Source organism: Cajanus cajan, chromosome 6, assembly GCF_000230855.2.
Source record: "Cajanus cajan strain Asha chromosome 6, NIPB_CcT2T_4, whole genome shotgun sequence".
Lineage (NCBI taxonomy): Eukaryota > Viridiplantae > Streptophyta > Magnoliopsida > Fabales > Fabaceae > Cajanus > Cajanus cajan.
The window spans coordinates 45,612,736-45,630,343 of NC_138522.1; the positions used below are offsets into that span (position 1 = coordinate 45,612,736).

The 17,608-nt window shown below is 29.6% G+C and overlaps 1 protein-coding gene across 2 annotated transcripts; it reads right to left on the reverse strand.

Moving 5' to 3' along the window:
• Nucleotides 1–4,948: 4,948 nt before the first annotated feature.
• Nucleotides 4,949–13,602, reverse strand: LPAT2 (lysophosphatidyl acyltransferase 2). Of its 2 annotated transcripts, none has more exons than XM_020356534.3 (11): nucleotides 13,274–13,602; nucleotides 12,896–13,018; nucleotides 11,418–11,457; nucleotides 11,237–11,310; nucleotides 10,957–11,016; nucleotides 10,497–10,574; nucleotides 10,154–10,312; nucleotides 7,860–7,985; nucleotides 6,013–6,105; nucleotides 5,677–5,763; nucleotides 4,949–5,547 (listed from the first exon to the last, which is right to left on the reverse strand). In XM_020356534.3, the coding sequence occupies exons 1-11, from the start codon at nucleotides 13,352–13,354 to the stop codon at nucleotides 5,305–5,307; spliced, it is 1,164 nt and encodes a 387-aa protein (XP_020212123.1). In that variant the 5' UTR covers nucleotides 13,355–13,602; the 3' UTR covers nucleotides 4,949–5,304. The 2 variants fall into 2 exon arrangements, with proteins under 2 accessions (XP_020212123.1, XP_020212124.1); XM_020356535.3 differs by having other exon boundaries at nucleotides 13,194–13,278.
• Nucleotides 13,603–17,608: the final 4,006 nt, after the last annotated feature.

Genomic DNA, 17,608 nt, shown 5'->3' on the forward strand with positions numbered 1-17,608 from the left:
TTCTGGTTTTATATGCATGTATACAAAAATAATATGTTGTAGGAAAAGGTAAATTATATATCTTTGATATCCTTCAAGTTTGTCCAATGATAAAATATTACTATAGTTAATGACCTGTGTATATTATTTTTAACTTGAATTGAATTTTTAACCATATGTCAAACGTACATCCAAAGCATATAAATGTGATTTTTTTAAAATTTTTTTTACTTATTTTCAATCAAATGTGATTACATTTCTAAAATTAACCATGTTTGAGAAAAGCAAATAGTGTTAAAATTATTGGTCATTCATTATATGGTAATTGTAATAATTGTTAGAGTTTAAGTGTGAAGTGAGTCATACATTAGTTAGAATTTGACATGTTGAATAATTTATAAATGGAAAAAAATTTATTTATCTAATACCTTAAAGTTTTAATTTATGTTATAGTTGTCTAGGTGCTTAGAATTTTTCCAAATATTTCTAATTCGAAAACATTTTATTATATGAGAAGTACTTCAAGAAATTATGTAAAAACATCTTTTTATTGTTGAATAGAGTACCTACTCTACATAGATTAGGTATTCAAGAATTTACGTAAGGAAATCTCATATTGCAAAATAGAGCACCCACTCTGCATATATTAGATATTTAGACATTCCAACCCATTTTAGTAGAAAAGTATGCTATTTGTTTGCATCCATTAATTTGCAAGGATTTAATGTAGACTTTGGACCAATGAGTACTTCGTGAATAATGAAGTTGACAAAAGATTTAAAAATGAGATTATCTCTAGTATTGAAAATCTCCCTAATATATGGAAGTTGTGTCATTAATGTGCAATAACCTTATAAGTAAGGTCACAATACCAAGCGTTGGAATTCAAGTATAAAATAAGTATCATTTTAATTAATTAAATATGTTAAATAATATATAAGTAAAATTATCCATTTATCTAATATCCTAAAATTTTAAATTATGTTATAATATCAAACTCATTTATATAATTTATTCCGTATCTAAACACTAATAATAGCGATATTAACCCAATTTACTGTATCTTTGTACGTGTAATATATTTATAATTCTTACCAAACAAAGTAGTTTTCTGAAGGTAAAAAAGACAAAAGTACTTCATCTCCTACAAATGAAATAATTCAGTGATCTACAAACCCTAGTATAATTGTAGATAGTACATCTTCCATAAATTAAGCACTGCACATAAACAGTACCTCCAAAATATGCTTCCAGTTATATTAATATTACTAATATCATCTTCTCTTGTTACCTTTTTCTTCTTAACTACACATAGTAAATACTACCTTCGTCCTTGAGATTGTTTTGTGCAAATTAGAAAACCTAGTAAAACCTCTTATTTTTATAGAATAATTTTGATGTTTTTTATTATATCTCTTTTTTTTCTTCATAAAAATACATACTAATTGTCATTAATAAACTAATTAAAAATTAGATGAGATGTAAGAGTGTAATTGATAAATAATATTAATATTATCTTAAAATTTAAAAATGACAAATAAATAAAAACAAAATTTTATTAAAAATCTGACATATAAAAAAGAATAGAGAGAGTAATTCAGAGGGGGAGGCAGATATTATCGAAACGAATATAAAATTCACTTTAATTAATTTTCTAGCTTCACGATACTCAAAGTTCGTCCCTTGATTTTTTTTTTCCAAATATGAAAACATGTAGCTTTTTGGGCTAATAGATCATGTGAGCACAAATTCGTTCGTTGAGAACATGGAGTGGGGGAAACACTATATGCATAGGTTTGTTATTCCAGGAAAAAAAATAATGCAAATATTCTTAATACTTTCTATAATTACGGTAGTTTGATTTTTTTAATAAATGTTACTTTTTAATATGATTTTATTAAAATAACTCATTCTTTCAATAAATACATTACTTTTAAAAAAATTAATTAATATTGTATTAAAAAGTAAAAAAATTATTTATCTTGAGGTTTTTTAAGTACTAAAATTACAATTAAATATTTTGACATAGCTAATGATTTATGGAGTGTAGGATAGATTTAAGAAGGAGATAGAGGTAAAAGTTGTGGGGGTAAAAGGGGACAGAATGAAACAGTTTTAGCACAAAAAGAGTATGTGTTGTTGAGATCGAGATCCCATGCTTATTTCATCCTTTATATTTCCAAGACAGCTCGAGTGAGTTTACATTGTAAAATGGGTTTCAGTAATTAACTAAACATCATTCTTTCTTTCCATGCCCATGTCTTCTGAAAACTTCCAAATACCTATACCCTGCAATCGTCAATCCCTATAAACATCATCAATAATAAATAACACCATGTGTTTTCAAAAGCTAATTGGTTATTTTAACATTGATTTTATTAGTACTATTTTAATGTAATTGAGCTTTCGATATGGGTTTTTTGTTTTGTTACATTTCGAGTGAGTTTACATGGAAGGATATGGATTATCTACACACGTAATCCCATTAGTTATTTCCAAGAAATTTAAGAAACTTACTTAAAATTAAAGGACGTTTAATGCTAATTAATTACTATACTAATATTAATAGTCAACATGGCAACCTAACTTATAGATTATTTTATCTAATGCGATTTGAATGCAATCAAAGTAGACTGTAATCTTAGACTTCATTTTTTTTTTCCTCAACAAAGCCTAAACAAATTTGATTTATAGTACTGTCAAGGTTTCAAATTCTTGAGTTATTACTCTTGGGACGAGACTTTGCTTAAAACTGGCTCAATTAAGTGTTAGTTTCACAGTAATGCATGCGAAGATACGTACTCGGACAAAATATAACCAGAGATTAATTAGAATTGATATGTCCCTTTCAAGTTTAATGATAACTTGTTACTCAGTAAAAGAAAGTTCTAGATGGTAAAATAATAGAGACGATGGAATTTTTACAAACCAAAAACATGCGTGTAGTTATAAACAATAAGGTACCAATAGTAAGATATTAAAATATAGCTCCTTAATGATTTCATTATGCACAATGCTCTATTTGAAATTTATAAAACAAAGGCTTTTTCTTGCAATGATAATCTCTTCCCCTGTTGTCCAATCATTTTCTATAATATATATATATATATATATGTATATTATCTGACTTGTAACTGGTATAATCATTAGTCTGACATAAACTATAGTATATATCAAATGAAAGAATAAATAAAGCGACTCAATACTAATAATGTACAGTCTGGAGAGACTAAATTAGGACAGTTGGTGACACTTAATCTTGGAAGAGAGACGGCAGTTAAATATTGGAAGTATGATGATTGAGAGTCACTGTTCGTACAAAGTTGTGACATCATTTTCACTATTCGTTTAATTGAATTCACTGTGCATGATGATGGTGAAATATAATTCTATCATACATAACTAAAGAAACTCAAAGCACAGGGCCTGTTTCAAGATTGAACACCAACCTCTGCGTTTTTCACCACTCAACATTATTATTTTTTGTCCATTCATAAATGAACGGATTAAACTGAATTGATGTCTGGTCAAGTTGACAATAAAATCCGGATTAATCATGATTTCCATTCCACCCCACAATAAAATGAATTGGAATGCATGTAAGAACATCCAAGTTTCCAATCATAATTTTCATTGGATGTATATTTTTTTTTCAGTATATTAAAACACTTTCACTTCCATTGAAATTTAATTATTAAATGAAACATAAATCAGTTATTCACATAGTTATTTATTACATACAAACTTGGATACAAAAAAAAAAAAAAAAAAAGTAGTTCCTTGGGGAGATAAGAGCAATTTTTTCAGTCATCAATGGCCCTCCGAAAAGTCCAAAAATGATGTCACTTTCACAGTAGCTTTGAGCTTTTGACAGAGACCACAAACTGTTAGCCCATTCTGAGATCATAATGGAGATGTTGTCACTTTGTGTTGTGTCCTTTAAATATTTTGGCAGCTAAAACATGCACATAAAGCTGAATTTAAATGTACTCACTTTCCTATGCTGATTTGGAGATTGATAAGAATGAGTTGGATAAGGACTAAGCTGTTGGTAAGTGGGCCTAAGGTCCAATCTTTATATGGGTCTTCAACACACTTTCTGAACGGTCTCTTTACGGCGCAAAAACAATAAGAAAGAGGCAAGGGAAGACACTGGGAAAATGAAATTTCTCATTCAGTTGTGGAAGCACACCAACACTTCTTTGAGTTCTTTCGTTTCCGATTTCCAAGTACCGTTTTCTTGTCTCTTGAGATCCCACAATTTGATTTCATTTACTGTCCCTTCAACAAATTGAGCTATGTGATCATTAATGCATTACATGAATTTAAGATGGTAATGATACATTACATTCTATTTCAACTTGCATTTTTTTTTTCTAGTCATATTGGTGTCAATAAATCAAGACTTTCATCTCATAAAATCACAATACCATGTAATGGACTCACATTGTAAGGACAATTTATTTAGCAAAGAATTTGGCGTTTAATCTCTGTCATGTACAAAAATCTTTTGGACTAACAACCCAATAAATTGAAAATTACTCGCAGCATTATAAAAAAAAAAAAATCTCAAAATCACATCGAGTATATAGTATATTCAAGATTAGTAGTTGTCATTTCACATTCTATACATCGATGTGAGCGGCCTGTTACTCTTAACGTATCTAAACATATTCTAAAAACTAATTTTTTATGATAAATTAGAAAGTATTAAATATTTTCTTATTTTGAAGGCCTGTTACTTGTGCCTTTCAACTAATCAAATATTATTATCAATTCCTTGATCTTAAGGTGCATTTTAACAACACTCACAACAGAAATAATACATATTACAGTGATAGTTACACACTAGGGTGTCAAGAATTGCCATTAACATCAGGGACAGTAGAGGTCTAAAATTGAGGAAAATAACGATAACCCCACATTCCAGCTTTTGCCTCAACCAGGACCATGTCACCATCCTCATCAATGGTAAAACTAGAAAAACTGTTCATTGGACGATAGCTTCGTGTACCAAAAAATTACAAGTGCATAAATAAGCCAAAAATAAAATAAAGGATGCGGTAGAATGTTTAACCCATCCTAGATTGCCGATAGTCATCCTAATTAATTTAAGAAACAATGAATCGATAAGCAAACATAATACTACATATATATTATATAGAATAGAAACATACTATGGTAATATTTTTTAAAGAAAAATAATGAGTATTACGTGAGTCATTCATCACACATAAATGCCACCTTAAGTTCGCCAAAAGAAGATTGTAGATGAAGTCCCTATCTATGTTTCCAAAAGTTGGGTCTGGGCAATAGGTGAGTAATCTACTGTTGTTTATCATTCTTAGCCTCCAGTTGTTCCCCCTTGTATTTTGACTTGGCAGGGGCGATCTTGGAAGGGTTTGAACGCTCTGACTGTGAGAATTGAATCAAAATGTGCATAAGTGCAGTAACAACTGCCAAACCAAAAGCTGAGAACGCAACACCCTTCCAGGAAGATAGTAGTGAAGACCATTGTAGGAACTTCACAGACCCCGCAACAAGAAGACAAGCCCAAGATATAATTACCTGCTCCCAACATGAAATTGATGGTTCTTTATGAAAACATCTATCGGATTGACCAAAAATAATGGAAAACGTCCATGGGCAAATGGGATACAAAGGAAAAGCATTAGACATGTTTAGAAAGCATCTCACCAGAAGAGACTTTATTGGTCGACCAGTATCCTGTAGCTCTTGATCACTAAAGGTATCCTCAGCTATATGTTTGTCTAACAAAGCATCCTAGTTTGCGAACAGGTAAAAAATAATAAAAAGAGTGATATTGTTGAACAAAGTACAATAATATTATAATATATAAAGAAAATAAAAGTGCAAATAGAACATTTTGCACAAATTTTCAATATCTACCACTAATATAGTTCTACATAGAAAAAAAACGAACACTTATACCACATTTACCGATATGTGGACCCTCTTACGAAAAAAAGAGAGAAAATAATAAAAAAGTAAAAAAGTTCTCTCAACATGCACCTTGGCGACAAATATATCTCTACACCATTGAGCAACAGCCTCATCTGTTTCTGGCAATTCCTTCATCAAATGCCGCTTGATATGAACATGCACCTGTGGAAGGAATATTATGGATTGAGACAAAAAAAAAAGAGCAATTGATGCAAGTTTTTTTGAAAGAGAATTTTTTTGAATCTTATCTTCTGTTGGAGATTGAGACAAAAGACGATAATTTTTTAAATACTCTACAAATTGAGCTTCCAATCATAGTTATCAAAATCTTAAGATTCATGATTCATATTTTACGATTCAATAAGATTTCGCTAATTAGTGATTGTTATCAAAAAGATGAATCTCAAATGACTTTAAACCTTCCGACATGAATGAATATGTGCAATTTCGTATTTATCAAAACGAACAACACAATTCAACAATTCATTAATTTTTTCTTTTTCATTTTTTGCTTTTCTTCCGCCAATTTTCATAAAAGAATTTGAAAACTATATAAGCTTAAATTGTTGAATGAAAAGGAATTGAAGGAGCACTTCTCAACTTATCCTATTTGATCATTCCACTACTCTATTTGTCACCCACTCATTCAATGCTTGCACTTTATTTGGCCATTTCCTTGCTTCTTTTCCATTATTCTACAATAGAGGCTTTACAATCTCATATATAAGGACTAATAAATTTGTTTTATGAAATTTATGGGTAAGTTGTTTTATCTATTTTTAGTTTAAAATTATTGCATTGAATTGAACACTATATCATCTATATGATTCATGATTTGAATCTAAATTTGATAACCTTGCTCCCAATTTTGATTCCAACTCAATCAATGACCAATGATGATCAAGGTGATATTGAGTAATATGCACTAGAACCTATAATGAATACATATATGAAAACAAACACTATTAAAAATGAAAACCTGAGTAAGGTTCCCTCAAGGAAACAATGTCTGAGAAACCAAGTAGAAAAGAAGAGGAACAAAATGTCTTCACAAAGAAGAAATATTTTCCACAAAAGGCGGGTCTTCGATGAAACAATGCCAAACAAATAAAGCATGACTAGTAGCAAAAGAGTTCACTCAAAGTCTCAAACAAGGTTGATTATTCTGAAACATTGGCATCCATGGCCAAGCTCAATACTGTCAGTGTTCTTTTATCAGTAGCTGCACTTGGATTAGCCACTACAACAATTAGATGTCAAGAATGCATTCTTAAATGGAGACCTAGAAGTTTACATGGACTCTCCACCCAGTCTTATAAGCAGTATGGTTCAAGAGTATGCAAACTGAAAAAACATTTTATGGACACAAGTAATCCCCTAAAGCATGATTTGATAAATTTACTCAACTATGAAGAAAGAAGGATATTCTCAAGGGCAAACTGATCATACTCTGTTAGGGATGTTCTCACCCACAGATAAGGTTGCTGTTGTGAGCTTGTGATAGTTAATGTAGATGACATGATTCTTACAAGAGATGATGTTGACGAGATGGAGAGAGTAAAGAACTGCTTTGTTGAAGGTTATTTGGTTAGACTTAGGATAAGTTTGCTTCATCATTATGTTTTCTGCTGTTTATCCTTGGGATTAGGATAAGGTTGTATTTATCATTATGGAACAGTTTTGTTATCTGAGGAGTTCAGATAAGTTTGGAGAAACTTTGTAACCTTTCTTATTTCTTCCCTCTGTCTATATATTTTGTAATATGCTCCTGCTGAACTAATGAGAAATAATATCATTATTATCCATACTTTCTACTATAATATCCAAAGACACTTCCTCACATACTATAGGCAGAGAAAAAATTGACGAAGACTTAAGATGGAGTTATTTCATTATCTTGATTTTGATTGGCTTACCACTGAAGGTTGCCCCTTGAAGAGTCTTAGCATTGTAGGAGCAGCGGAACTCTTAGGGATAGCCACTGTTACATCATAAATGGCTGGAACAAATGAGCGCATATGACTTACTGCAGAAACAAATCCCTGAAAGAAACAATACAGTAAATATTACAGAGTAAACCACATAAATGAACAATTGAACCTAATATAATGGCAATGGCAAGAATGCAGACTATTATAGCGTGATAGATCAGATTGAATGCATTACTCATGTTAAACATCAAAATAGTAAAAAAGAAAAGTAAGCCAAAGTAAAAATTAAAGGTAAAATATCAAGTTGAGGATGGAAAACATAATTCAAACTTTCAAACCACGTGTAGTCATATTAAACCATTTTTTAAACAATTAAATTTTATCAAAAGAAAAGTAGTAAGACCATGGAGTCAGCAAAATACCTTTCAACAAACAAAAAACCAAATACAGCAGAGAAATAAAAACAAGAGAGAATGCAGCAAAGCTTCCCAACTAATATGCTCATAAAAAAAATGGCAACTCCCTTTAAACCTAAAGAGGAACATCAAAGATAGGCATTTAAGACCATAAATACAATCCTGCTCCAAACAAGTTTAGCAGCAGAAAGACATCCTGAAAGATGCGAGCATGCTGCTCCATCCAAATTGCCAAAGGATTGCAGAAATTGCATGTTACTGTAAATCTTTACCATTCCTGGTCTTTCCAGGACCATTCTAAATATCCAACAGACACTGCTCCAATTACAGGAATTAGGGTAATAGTAAATCCTTGTACTTATGATTTAGTTAGTATAGATAATATTAACTTGAGTTCCACATTGGATGTATGAGATTCTACTGTAGGGTTTATAAAACTTAGGCTCTAACTACAACTACTAGCTTTTGTGTTGTAACGCAAGAGACTTGATGATGGAATCATGCAAGTCATTTCCATCACTTGAGTAGTCCCACATTGGAAGTTTATAAGGCCTTAGGCTATCCAACTACAATGGTTAGCTTTTTGTGATGTGGTTCTCCCAAGATATCCCCCTTAGTAATTGACATACAGATTCCACCACATACCTCTTGTGTTCTGTTTCCCTCTCAACATTTTCTTTTTAATAGATTATCAGATAAATGAAATTGCATCATTTTTTTGTGTGAAACAATCAAACCCTAGATGTAATTCCTAGGTCACTTATATAGTTCTCCTCTAGTTTTCTTAGATTTTCTACACCACACTAAACCGTTTACCTCAAAAGTTTATAACAATTCAACCCAACAAAATCCATATAGCTTCTTTCCTGAATTTTCTCTCATGCTCATGCCTATATACATCAAGATTATATCCCCCTCAAAAGTACTGTTCACAACCTCAATATAACCATAGTCCATAACCAATTAACCATTATGCCATCTAGCATCACAGAGGTTCCATCTTCCAATTTTGTTGAGTCATGATCCACAGGAGACAAAAAGACAGCAACCAAATACACAAGATGTTCAGAATTTAAAATGCAGAAACACACTAAATTTGAAAAAGTAAAAGCATCTCGTATTTACTATTCTTATAGGTCAAAAACTATGGAATTTAAATATCTCGTCTTTGACTACACATCTTGGTCAATTTCTCTGTAGTCTTAGATAAGAACTTGACAATCCCTCCTTTAAAAGCTAGCTGTTAAAGGGGAGAACCAAGCCACTTAAGTACTCCACCAAGCATCCCATACTACTCAATGTGGGACTTAGACACCCCATAAAACCCAAGCCCCTATCATAGTACTGCACCTGAGAGTCAATGTCCTGATGGCTGACACTCTACAATGCTTCACTCAGCCTAACTGGTCATATCCTCCATAAGCACTCAAGCACTTGGGAACCCTCCCCTAAAAGCTAGTTGTTGAGGAGGGAGAATTAAGCCATTTAAGTACTCTACCAAGCATCCCATAGAACCCATGCTACTCGATGTAGGACTTAGACACCCCATAATACCCAAGTCTGTATCAGTCCTCAAAACATTTCACAAATCACTCCACATGAACCTAGCATGTAGACATGTAGTTCATAAAAGCGTCATCCACATGATCACCAATTTGAATTAATCACATACCCAGACCAGCTAAAATGATATCATCCCAAATTCCAAATTTACAAGCAGTAGAAGTGTAATATAATTTCATCAGCAATACTGCCAAGATTTGCAAGTCTATATAATAGCTGTTAACACAATAATTAAGACTGGTAGCTAGACATGATTAGGAAAAGCATGGTAAGGAAGAAGGAAAAGAAACTATAGTTCACCTTAGTTCTTGGAATTAAAACGTTTCTAGGAACAGGCAATCCAGTGGAAGTTGCATATTCCTGAGCAGCTAATAGTTTGGCCTGTGTAAAGCGTGTTCCTTCTACAAAGAGAGCCAACCAAAAGGGAAGAGGGAAATCACTCAGTCGTTGAATACCTGACTGCAGATATGATAAGAAAATATTCAAATAGGATTCCCAAATGAAATCAAACAGCTAATGCACCCAGAGAGAAAAAATTTATAGCCATTGTATGTATTGCCACATACATCAATTTGAAAAACACAAGCATGTATCTCTTATGAGCATAAAACATATAAATTAATTTTATTTTAGCCTGTCATACCTTTAATGTGCTTTCATCCTTGGCCCAACTTCTCTCCAGAAAAAGATACTCAGAAAACCACATTGACCAGCCAATGACCTGCATGTGTAGAACTTAACATTTATCTCAATTTGACTGTAAATAATTGACATATTATAAGTAGAAAATTATACATGTATGGTTCAACTCATGATAAGTATAAGGCAAAACTATTCTTAGGAGATTAAAAAGAAACAACCAAGTATTTATAACTTCCAAGAAGGTAAATTGTACCCAATATTTCACTAGATTCAAAATAGTCTAATTGGAAAATCCCAGCACGAGTATACTAGAAAGCTTACAATTGGTGTTCTGAAATATGAGAGAAAGTGGAACATATGAAAGAGATTTAGGTGTTACTGTTTCGACAAATTAAGGTCCTTAAAGTTACAATGACTGAATAATTTCCTTTTGAAAGCAAAAGTCACAATTAAGCATATACCGGCAGAAACTTTGAAGATTTCTTCATCACAGCTAGAGCGCTGCCAAGGCAACCTGAACGCTGTTGAACGATATTGAATAACCAATCAGCAGTTGAAGCTAAAAACAAATAAATATGTCACAAAAGTAGAAGATAGCAAATCAAAGAGTAGCATATTTTATTATAAAATAACACATGCAAAAGTAACCCTTAAATATGTGTCCTTTTGTCCTGGTATTACATAATGTAAATTTGCTTTCATTGAAAATGTGGAAAAGATCAGACTAAATAAGACAATCACCTGAGCTGAAACCCATCCAACAAGCCAATCAATATCACTTCTGTGATTGCTTATCACTAGAGCATGTTCTTTACCTGATAATACAAAACAGAATCAAATTATTATATGTAAGCAAATATTATCCCGAGAAGATCCCCCTTTTCCCTTCCAGACTAAATGCATAGGCTAACAAAAGACTTACCCATTAAACGAAAGGTTTCATGATCTGTGAATATTTGGACCTAGAGCCAGAAAGTTCCAAATGTAAGAATAAATTATACAAAATGCAACAGAAAAAAAACTATTAAATTAAAGCTCATAAAGCACGATTTTCAAATAACCAAGCATATGGATTATAGTGCTATAAAGAATCATGTCTCTGTAGAATCTTTCCTACTTTTACAGCCAAAATCCTATAGATCCCATAGTTTTAGTGCACAGAACCCAAAAACTCCAAAATTTATAGCTGTGTCTATTGCTGCTGAAAGAATCAATGGAAGGTGGCAATTCCCTTTGCTCAATTAGATTCCTAGTATAAAATAAATACCTGCCAGAGTAGCTCAATTGAGTTGGAAGTCAATTCAAGTCAAACATTTTTTGTTCATGCCTAAAACAAGTGACTCTAAGATACACATTTTTAGAGCCTTATTCGGAAGCTACTAGTTTTAACTTCGGGGAAACAGCTATTTCTGAGGACTTCATTATTTTTTTATTAAACATAAAACATTTTAATTGAAGGTAGAAAAAGCTCAAACAAAATGGCCCTAATTTTGAAATTAATGAACGCTTTTAATTTCCCACTGAAACAACCTTCACTGAAATATTTGGGACAAATCACGCAACATTATAAAGCCCATAACATATTGTTCCTCGTAAGTCACAGATAGACAGATTGCCCACACACGTTTGATTTTACAACACCGCCCATCCAAAATGAGGGAAGAGAAAGACTGAAAGAGACGATTACGCTCAACAGCTATTTAATCCATAGAGATTTGTAGGGAAGAAATGCACTATGAGTAATGTAAAGACCCAAATCCATATCATCTAGAATACCACATAGAGCAAGCAAATTGCAAAACATACTAGGCACCGGTGGATAGCTAATTAAATTTGAAGGCAACAAAACACCAGTTTGAATAAAACTTATCAACGAACACTTACAATAAATAATAGGGAAAAATGAATTAAACTTACTGTAAGTTAAATTTAGTTTATGGATAATTTAAAACCCACTTTTGGAGTAACTAAATAAGAATTTCTATAGATTGACCTAAAATCTATTTGGATAAACTTCTCTGAAATCACTTTAAGAAAAGAAATATGAGACGAAGAAAAAAACCAAATAAATTTCTTTATAAGATAAAATTAACTTATATATATACTTATGGATGCTCTATCCTTTTAGTTTCTCTAAAATCTTATTTTTAACTTATGTATAAGCTAAACTAGATTATGAAAAAATTTATTTTGATCTTATTTTCTATTTTTTTTGTCCTAAAAGTGTTTATGAAAAAATGTTTCCAAATAAATCATTATGTATAAAGTAATTTTAACTTATCAGAAAAAGTTTAATTGTTATTTTTCTTTTTCTGCAAGTGCTCATCCAAAAGTTTATCCAAACAAAACCAAAGAAAATTACCAAAAAAAAAAAAAAAAAACTTGGATCCGGTGACACACCTTAACTCCTGCCCACCAATCGATAAGCCACACAAGTTCAAGCCACAACAGCTCTGCTACTACCCGGTTGATCCGTCTGTACAAATTCTTGGACACCGGTCTCACAAGGACATAGCACACCGCCTGAGACAACACAATAAACCAAGAGGTCAAGCAAATTAATTGAAGCAACTGAAGATCACATTTCATTTGAGCCTAATGTGATGAAACCAAACAAGCGTTGGAAATGCTTCTTCCACTCTACGAGTAAATAGTAAATACTATGAATAAATGAAGAGTTGGGAGATAGTAGTGGAACCTCCCATTTGCATGTTGATGTGCAGTTATGAATTAGTGTCCATGCATCTCGGAAAGAAAGCGAAAGAGGAAGAGAGAAACCTGAATGAGATTAACCAGGAGGCCGGAGGCGAAGAAGAGCAGGCCCAGTGGCACCACGACAGCCGCTGCGAGAATAGCCATGTCAAGCCCAGCCCAGCCCAGCCCAGCCCAGATAAGAGATGAAAATGAATTGTGAATGTGGCGGAGGATTCAGATTTGAATGGTTAACAGAGGGTGGAACGTGGTTTGGGCTTGCGAGGTGAGGACGAGGAGAAACCCAAACGGAACCACACAAGGGAGTTTCCGGTTGCCACTTGCCACCAATTTATTACTAACTGCTGCTGCACCTCTGCACTCGATTGCTTTTCTTTTCTTTTTTTTCTTTTTTCTTTTTTTCTTGTTGATTGTGCTAAAGATATGTTGAAAAATATAATAAAGTTAATTTTTTCATAAAATAAATATTTATTTTATATATCTTAATTTATATTTACTGACACTTGTTATTATGCACTGCCATTCCGTGCAGTAGCAAGCAACATCGTTGCTTGCAATGTTTGTACGACGTTAAATCTTAGGTTTAAATTTTTGGCTGAATATTATTGATTAGTCCACTGGTCCAATCATATTTAATCAAGAATTTTTTATTCGCTTTCTAACTTTATTTTTAATTAATAAGATGTTTAAATTAGGGAAATGCACGTCTCTTTATAATATTAAGGAAAAATACTAAGTCAGCTAAGATTTATAAGTAAATTTACATATTACAACTGTAGTTGTAATATGTAAATGTCATTTTTTTTCTATACTATAAATCTATATTAGGTTCAGTTTTTCATTTCCTTTTTATTTCTAATTGTAAGAAAAAAAAAGTACACTTTTGTATCTCCCTCAAAGAAAAATAATTAAATGGATAGGCTTTTTTTTTAGTTTGTTTATGCACTTTTTTTTTTTGTTAGATTTTGAGTAAAATATAGAATAAGCCATAAACTAATATTTCGGCTTTTCTAGTTTAAACATTATTAATAAGGGATTCTTTCTAGCAGCAATTGTTGATCTGGTTTGTGGACAGGTTAGTCATTTATTGAGTGAGTAATTACCTTTTTTATGCACCTTTTTTTTCACATTTTATTTTTTAAGAGATATATATCGATGAAAAAATGTTTAAATATAATAGAGAGATATAAAGATTATAATAAAAGTAAACACAAAAAAAATATTTTCTTAACATATTTTCTTTTGATTTTATTATTAATTTTTTTAATTATTTTTTGTAGAACAACAAGTTATATTGTCATTTTTCTTTTCTTCTAAATTTATTATTATTTATCTTTTCAAATGTGTTAATATAATTTATAATTTTTTATAATTAAAAATATTTAATATATAAATTTTGTAGGTGACAAAGTACACATAAAAAATTAGGTAACAATTTATGAAAATTTAAATATAGGGGACTTAAAAAATTAATTTAATTTTCTTTATACATTAGCTGCCAAAATTCATGTCAATGTTTTGTGCACTTTCTTGTCAACATCAAACTCCCACATCAACAATTCCATCAATTAATGGCAATTAAAGGTAAATTAACTTCCAGGTAAAACGTGGAAAATTAGATAAATATAGGGGAAAATGTATAAAAAACAAATGAATGATAAAATTTTATTAAAAAAAATATATAAGCTAAATCAAATGTACAATTAAATATATTCTTTTAAGTGATCTCATTTACATTCTTTTTTATAAATTAAGATATTTTTATTAAGATTGACTTTATATATACTAACAGGGGAAAAGACACCACTTGCCATCATGAAAAAGAAATAGATAATTATTTTTAATAGAATAAACACTTTTTTTAAAGAGAAAGTTTTTTTTTTTTTTTAAATAAAATAGATGTATAAATATCTTTAAAAAAAGTAGAAGCTAAATAGATATATCCTTATATAATTTTATATACATAATGGTATTATGTTTATATATTCAATAGCACGTGAATTTTTATTATTTAGTACTTATATTTTACAACATTTTTTTATTATTTTAATTGTTATGTTAGTATTTCATTTTAAAAGATAAAACAGTCTATACATTAATAAAAAAATATATTTATATTATCATCCAATCAAATTTTACTATCTATAATTATTATATTGACTTTTAAAAAAATTACTTAAAAATCATATATATCTTGATTATTATTATTTTTTGATAAATGAATATTTATCATGATGATGATTGGTTGAGAATATTATATAGTGCATAGTTTGTTTGTTTTTTAAACATGTTGTACAGTTTTAATTTTTTTGATAGTTATTTATATTCATAATTTCATTATTTAAATTTTTTAACTTTCACTTTTCACCAAAAATCAAGGCAATTTTTATTATTTATTTATTTAAAGTTATTATACATATTTTCACTATAATTTTAAGTGCTTCTACTTATATTTTTAAAATTCATTTAAATTAAAAATATCATTTATACAAAATAAATCTGAAAAATGTTTGGTCATCTAACGGATAAATTTTGGGTGTTAGGTCCGTCCAATCCATTGTTCAATAGCATTTCGTAAACTTAACGGCAACGAGTAGATTGTCAACTAACCGTTGTACCCATTTTGACTAAGTTTAATAAATTTAAATACAAATCATAATTTTGGTGATGATTTTTTTTTATTTTTCTCAACATTTTGGCGATGATTAATAGTTATTTTGATTTTATTTTAATTTTTGAAATATTTCATTCAATTTGAATTAGTATGAGCTATTAAAAAAATAATCGATATTTGAAAATGTTCAATGTTTTAAAATTAATATCGATAATTTTACTACTATAAAGTTAATTTTTAATTACGTAAAATAATTAATCATAAAATAATAAGCTACATAAGTTCCTGACTAAAAGTAATTAACATAAGAGAAAATAAATTATACATGGAAGTATAAAAACATGTAAAATACATTTGTTGAATTTTACTATAAAAAAAGTTGTTATATATTAATAGTGCAAAGTAGTTTTAAGTTGTCATTTAATAACAGAAATCAAATTTATCGACTTTTATGACAAACAATTAAAAATCTCATACCAAAATAATTTTAAATTAATTGGTCTTGACAATTTATATTGTATGTATAATCATTAAACGCTATATGATAATTATCTTAAAAATTATATTAATAATATTTTTAATTGACTGATAATATAAAAATTGTATATGTGAAAAAAATAATATTGTATGAAATAATAAAATAAAAATATAAAATATAATAGATGTATTAAAATTTTAAATAAATTTAATATAAATAAATTTTTTTACTCTGTTTTATTTAGGAGTATTTTATTTGATTTTTATTTAAAAATCACTTGAACTAAATAAAAAAGTTAAGTAAGATTTTGATTTAATTTATTTTAAATTTATTATGAAATCCGAATTAAACTAAATAAATCTTATGCATATATTATAAATTATTGATTTGATTTTTAATATTTAAATATTTAAGAAAAATAAACCAAATATATATATATAATGGTATATAATAATGTCACTGTATAAAAGGTTATACATTACTAGTATATATACCTTTTTCTTAAAAAGATAAGCAAAAGGTATAAATAATAATATAAAACATCACATATCCCATTTTTTTTATAAAATATAATATAATTAATTAATTAATATTTTTAATATTTTTTATTTTAATTAATTGAGTTGTATTGATATTTATTTTAATTATTTGACATTTGGAATGTTATATAAGATGTTTTAATTAAAGATTTTAATTAAATAAGAGGGAAGCACTTTATAATTATAGTTAATATATTTAAATTATAGGGTTATAGAGGACTTAATATTTAACAAGGAGCAATTTTAAAAAAAAATAATGCTGCTTCATTTTTTGTTTTTTACATATACACTTCATTTTGTACTTAGAGTTGGAAAAACAGACAAGAAAGAAGATATCTCGATATCGTGCCTATATATGAAAGGTTTTCTCTAAATGTGTCTTTATCTTTTTTGTTTCTTCTTGTATCCTCTAATTGATAAAAAATTATATTTATGTGTTAGTAATTTTGTAGTTTGACTTGCAATTGTATGTTTTGGTTTGTCTATGAGTTCTCATGGGAATCCTAAATGATGATTGTGTGAGTAGTTAGTGGAGGTATGTGTTTAGAATGTGCAATCGATGTCTTTATTGATGTTTAACATGTAAAATAGAATGTTTTTATTGATTGAAATGTATAATTAATTGTTGAGGGTATGACTTTGTAACTCTGTAAGTCACATGAGACACATTAGGCGTTGTTGAGGCTGAGAATAAAGTTTACTCTCAGATTTTTTCAAATACGTCTATTTTGTCTCATATTCTTCTTACGCGTTCCTAATGACACAAACTA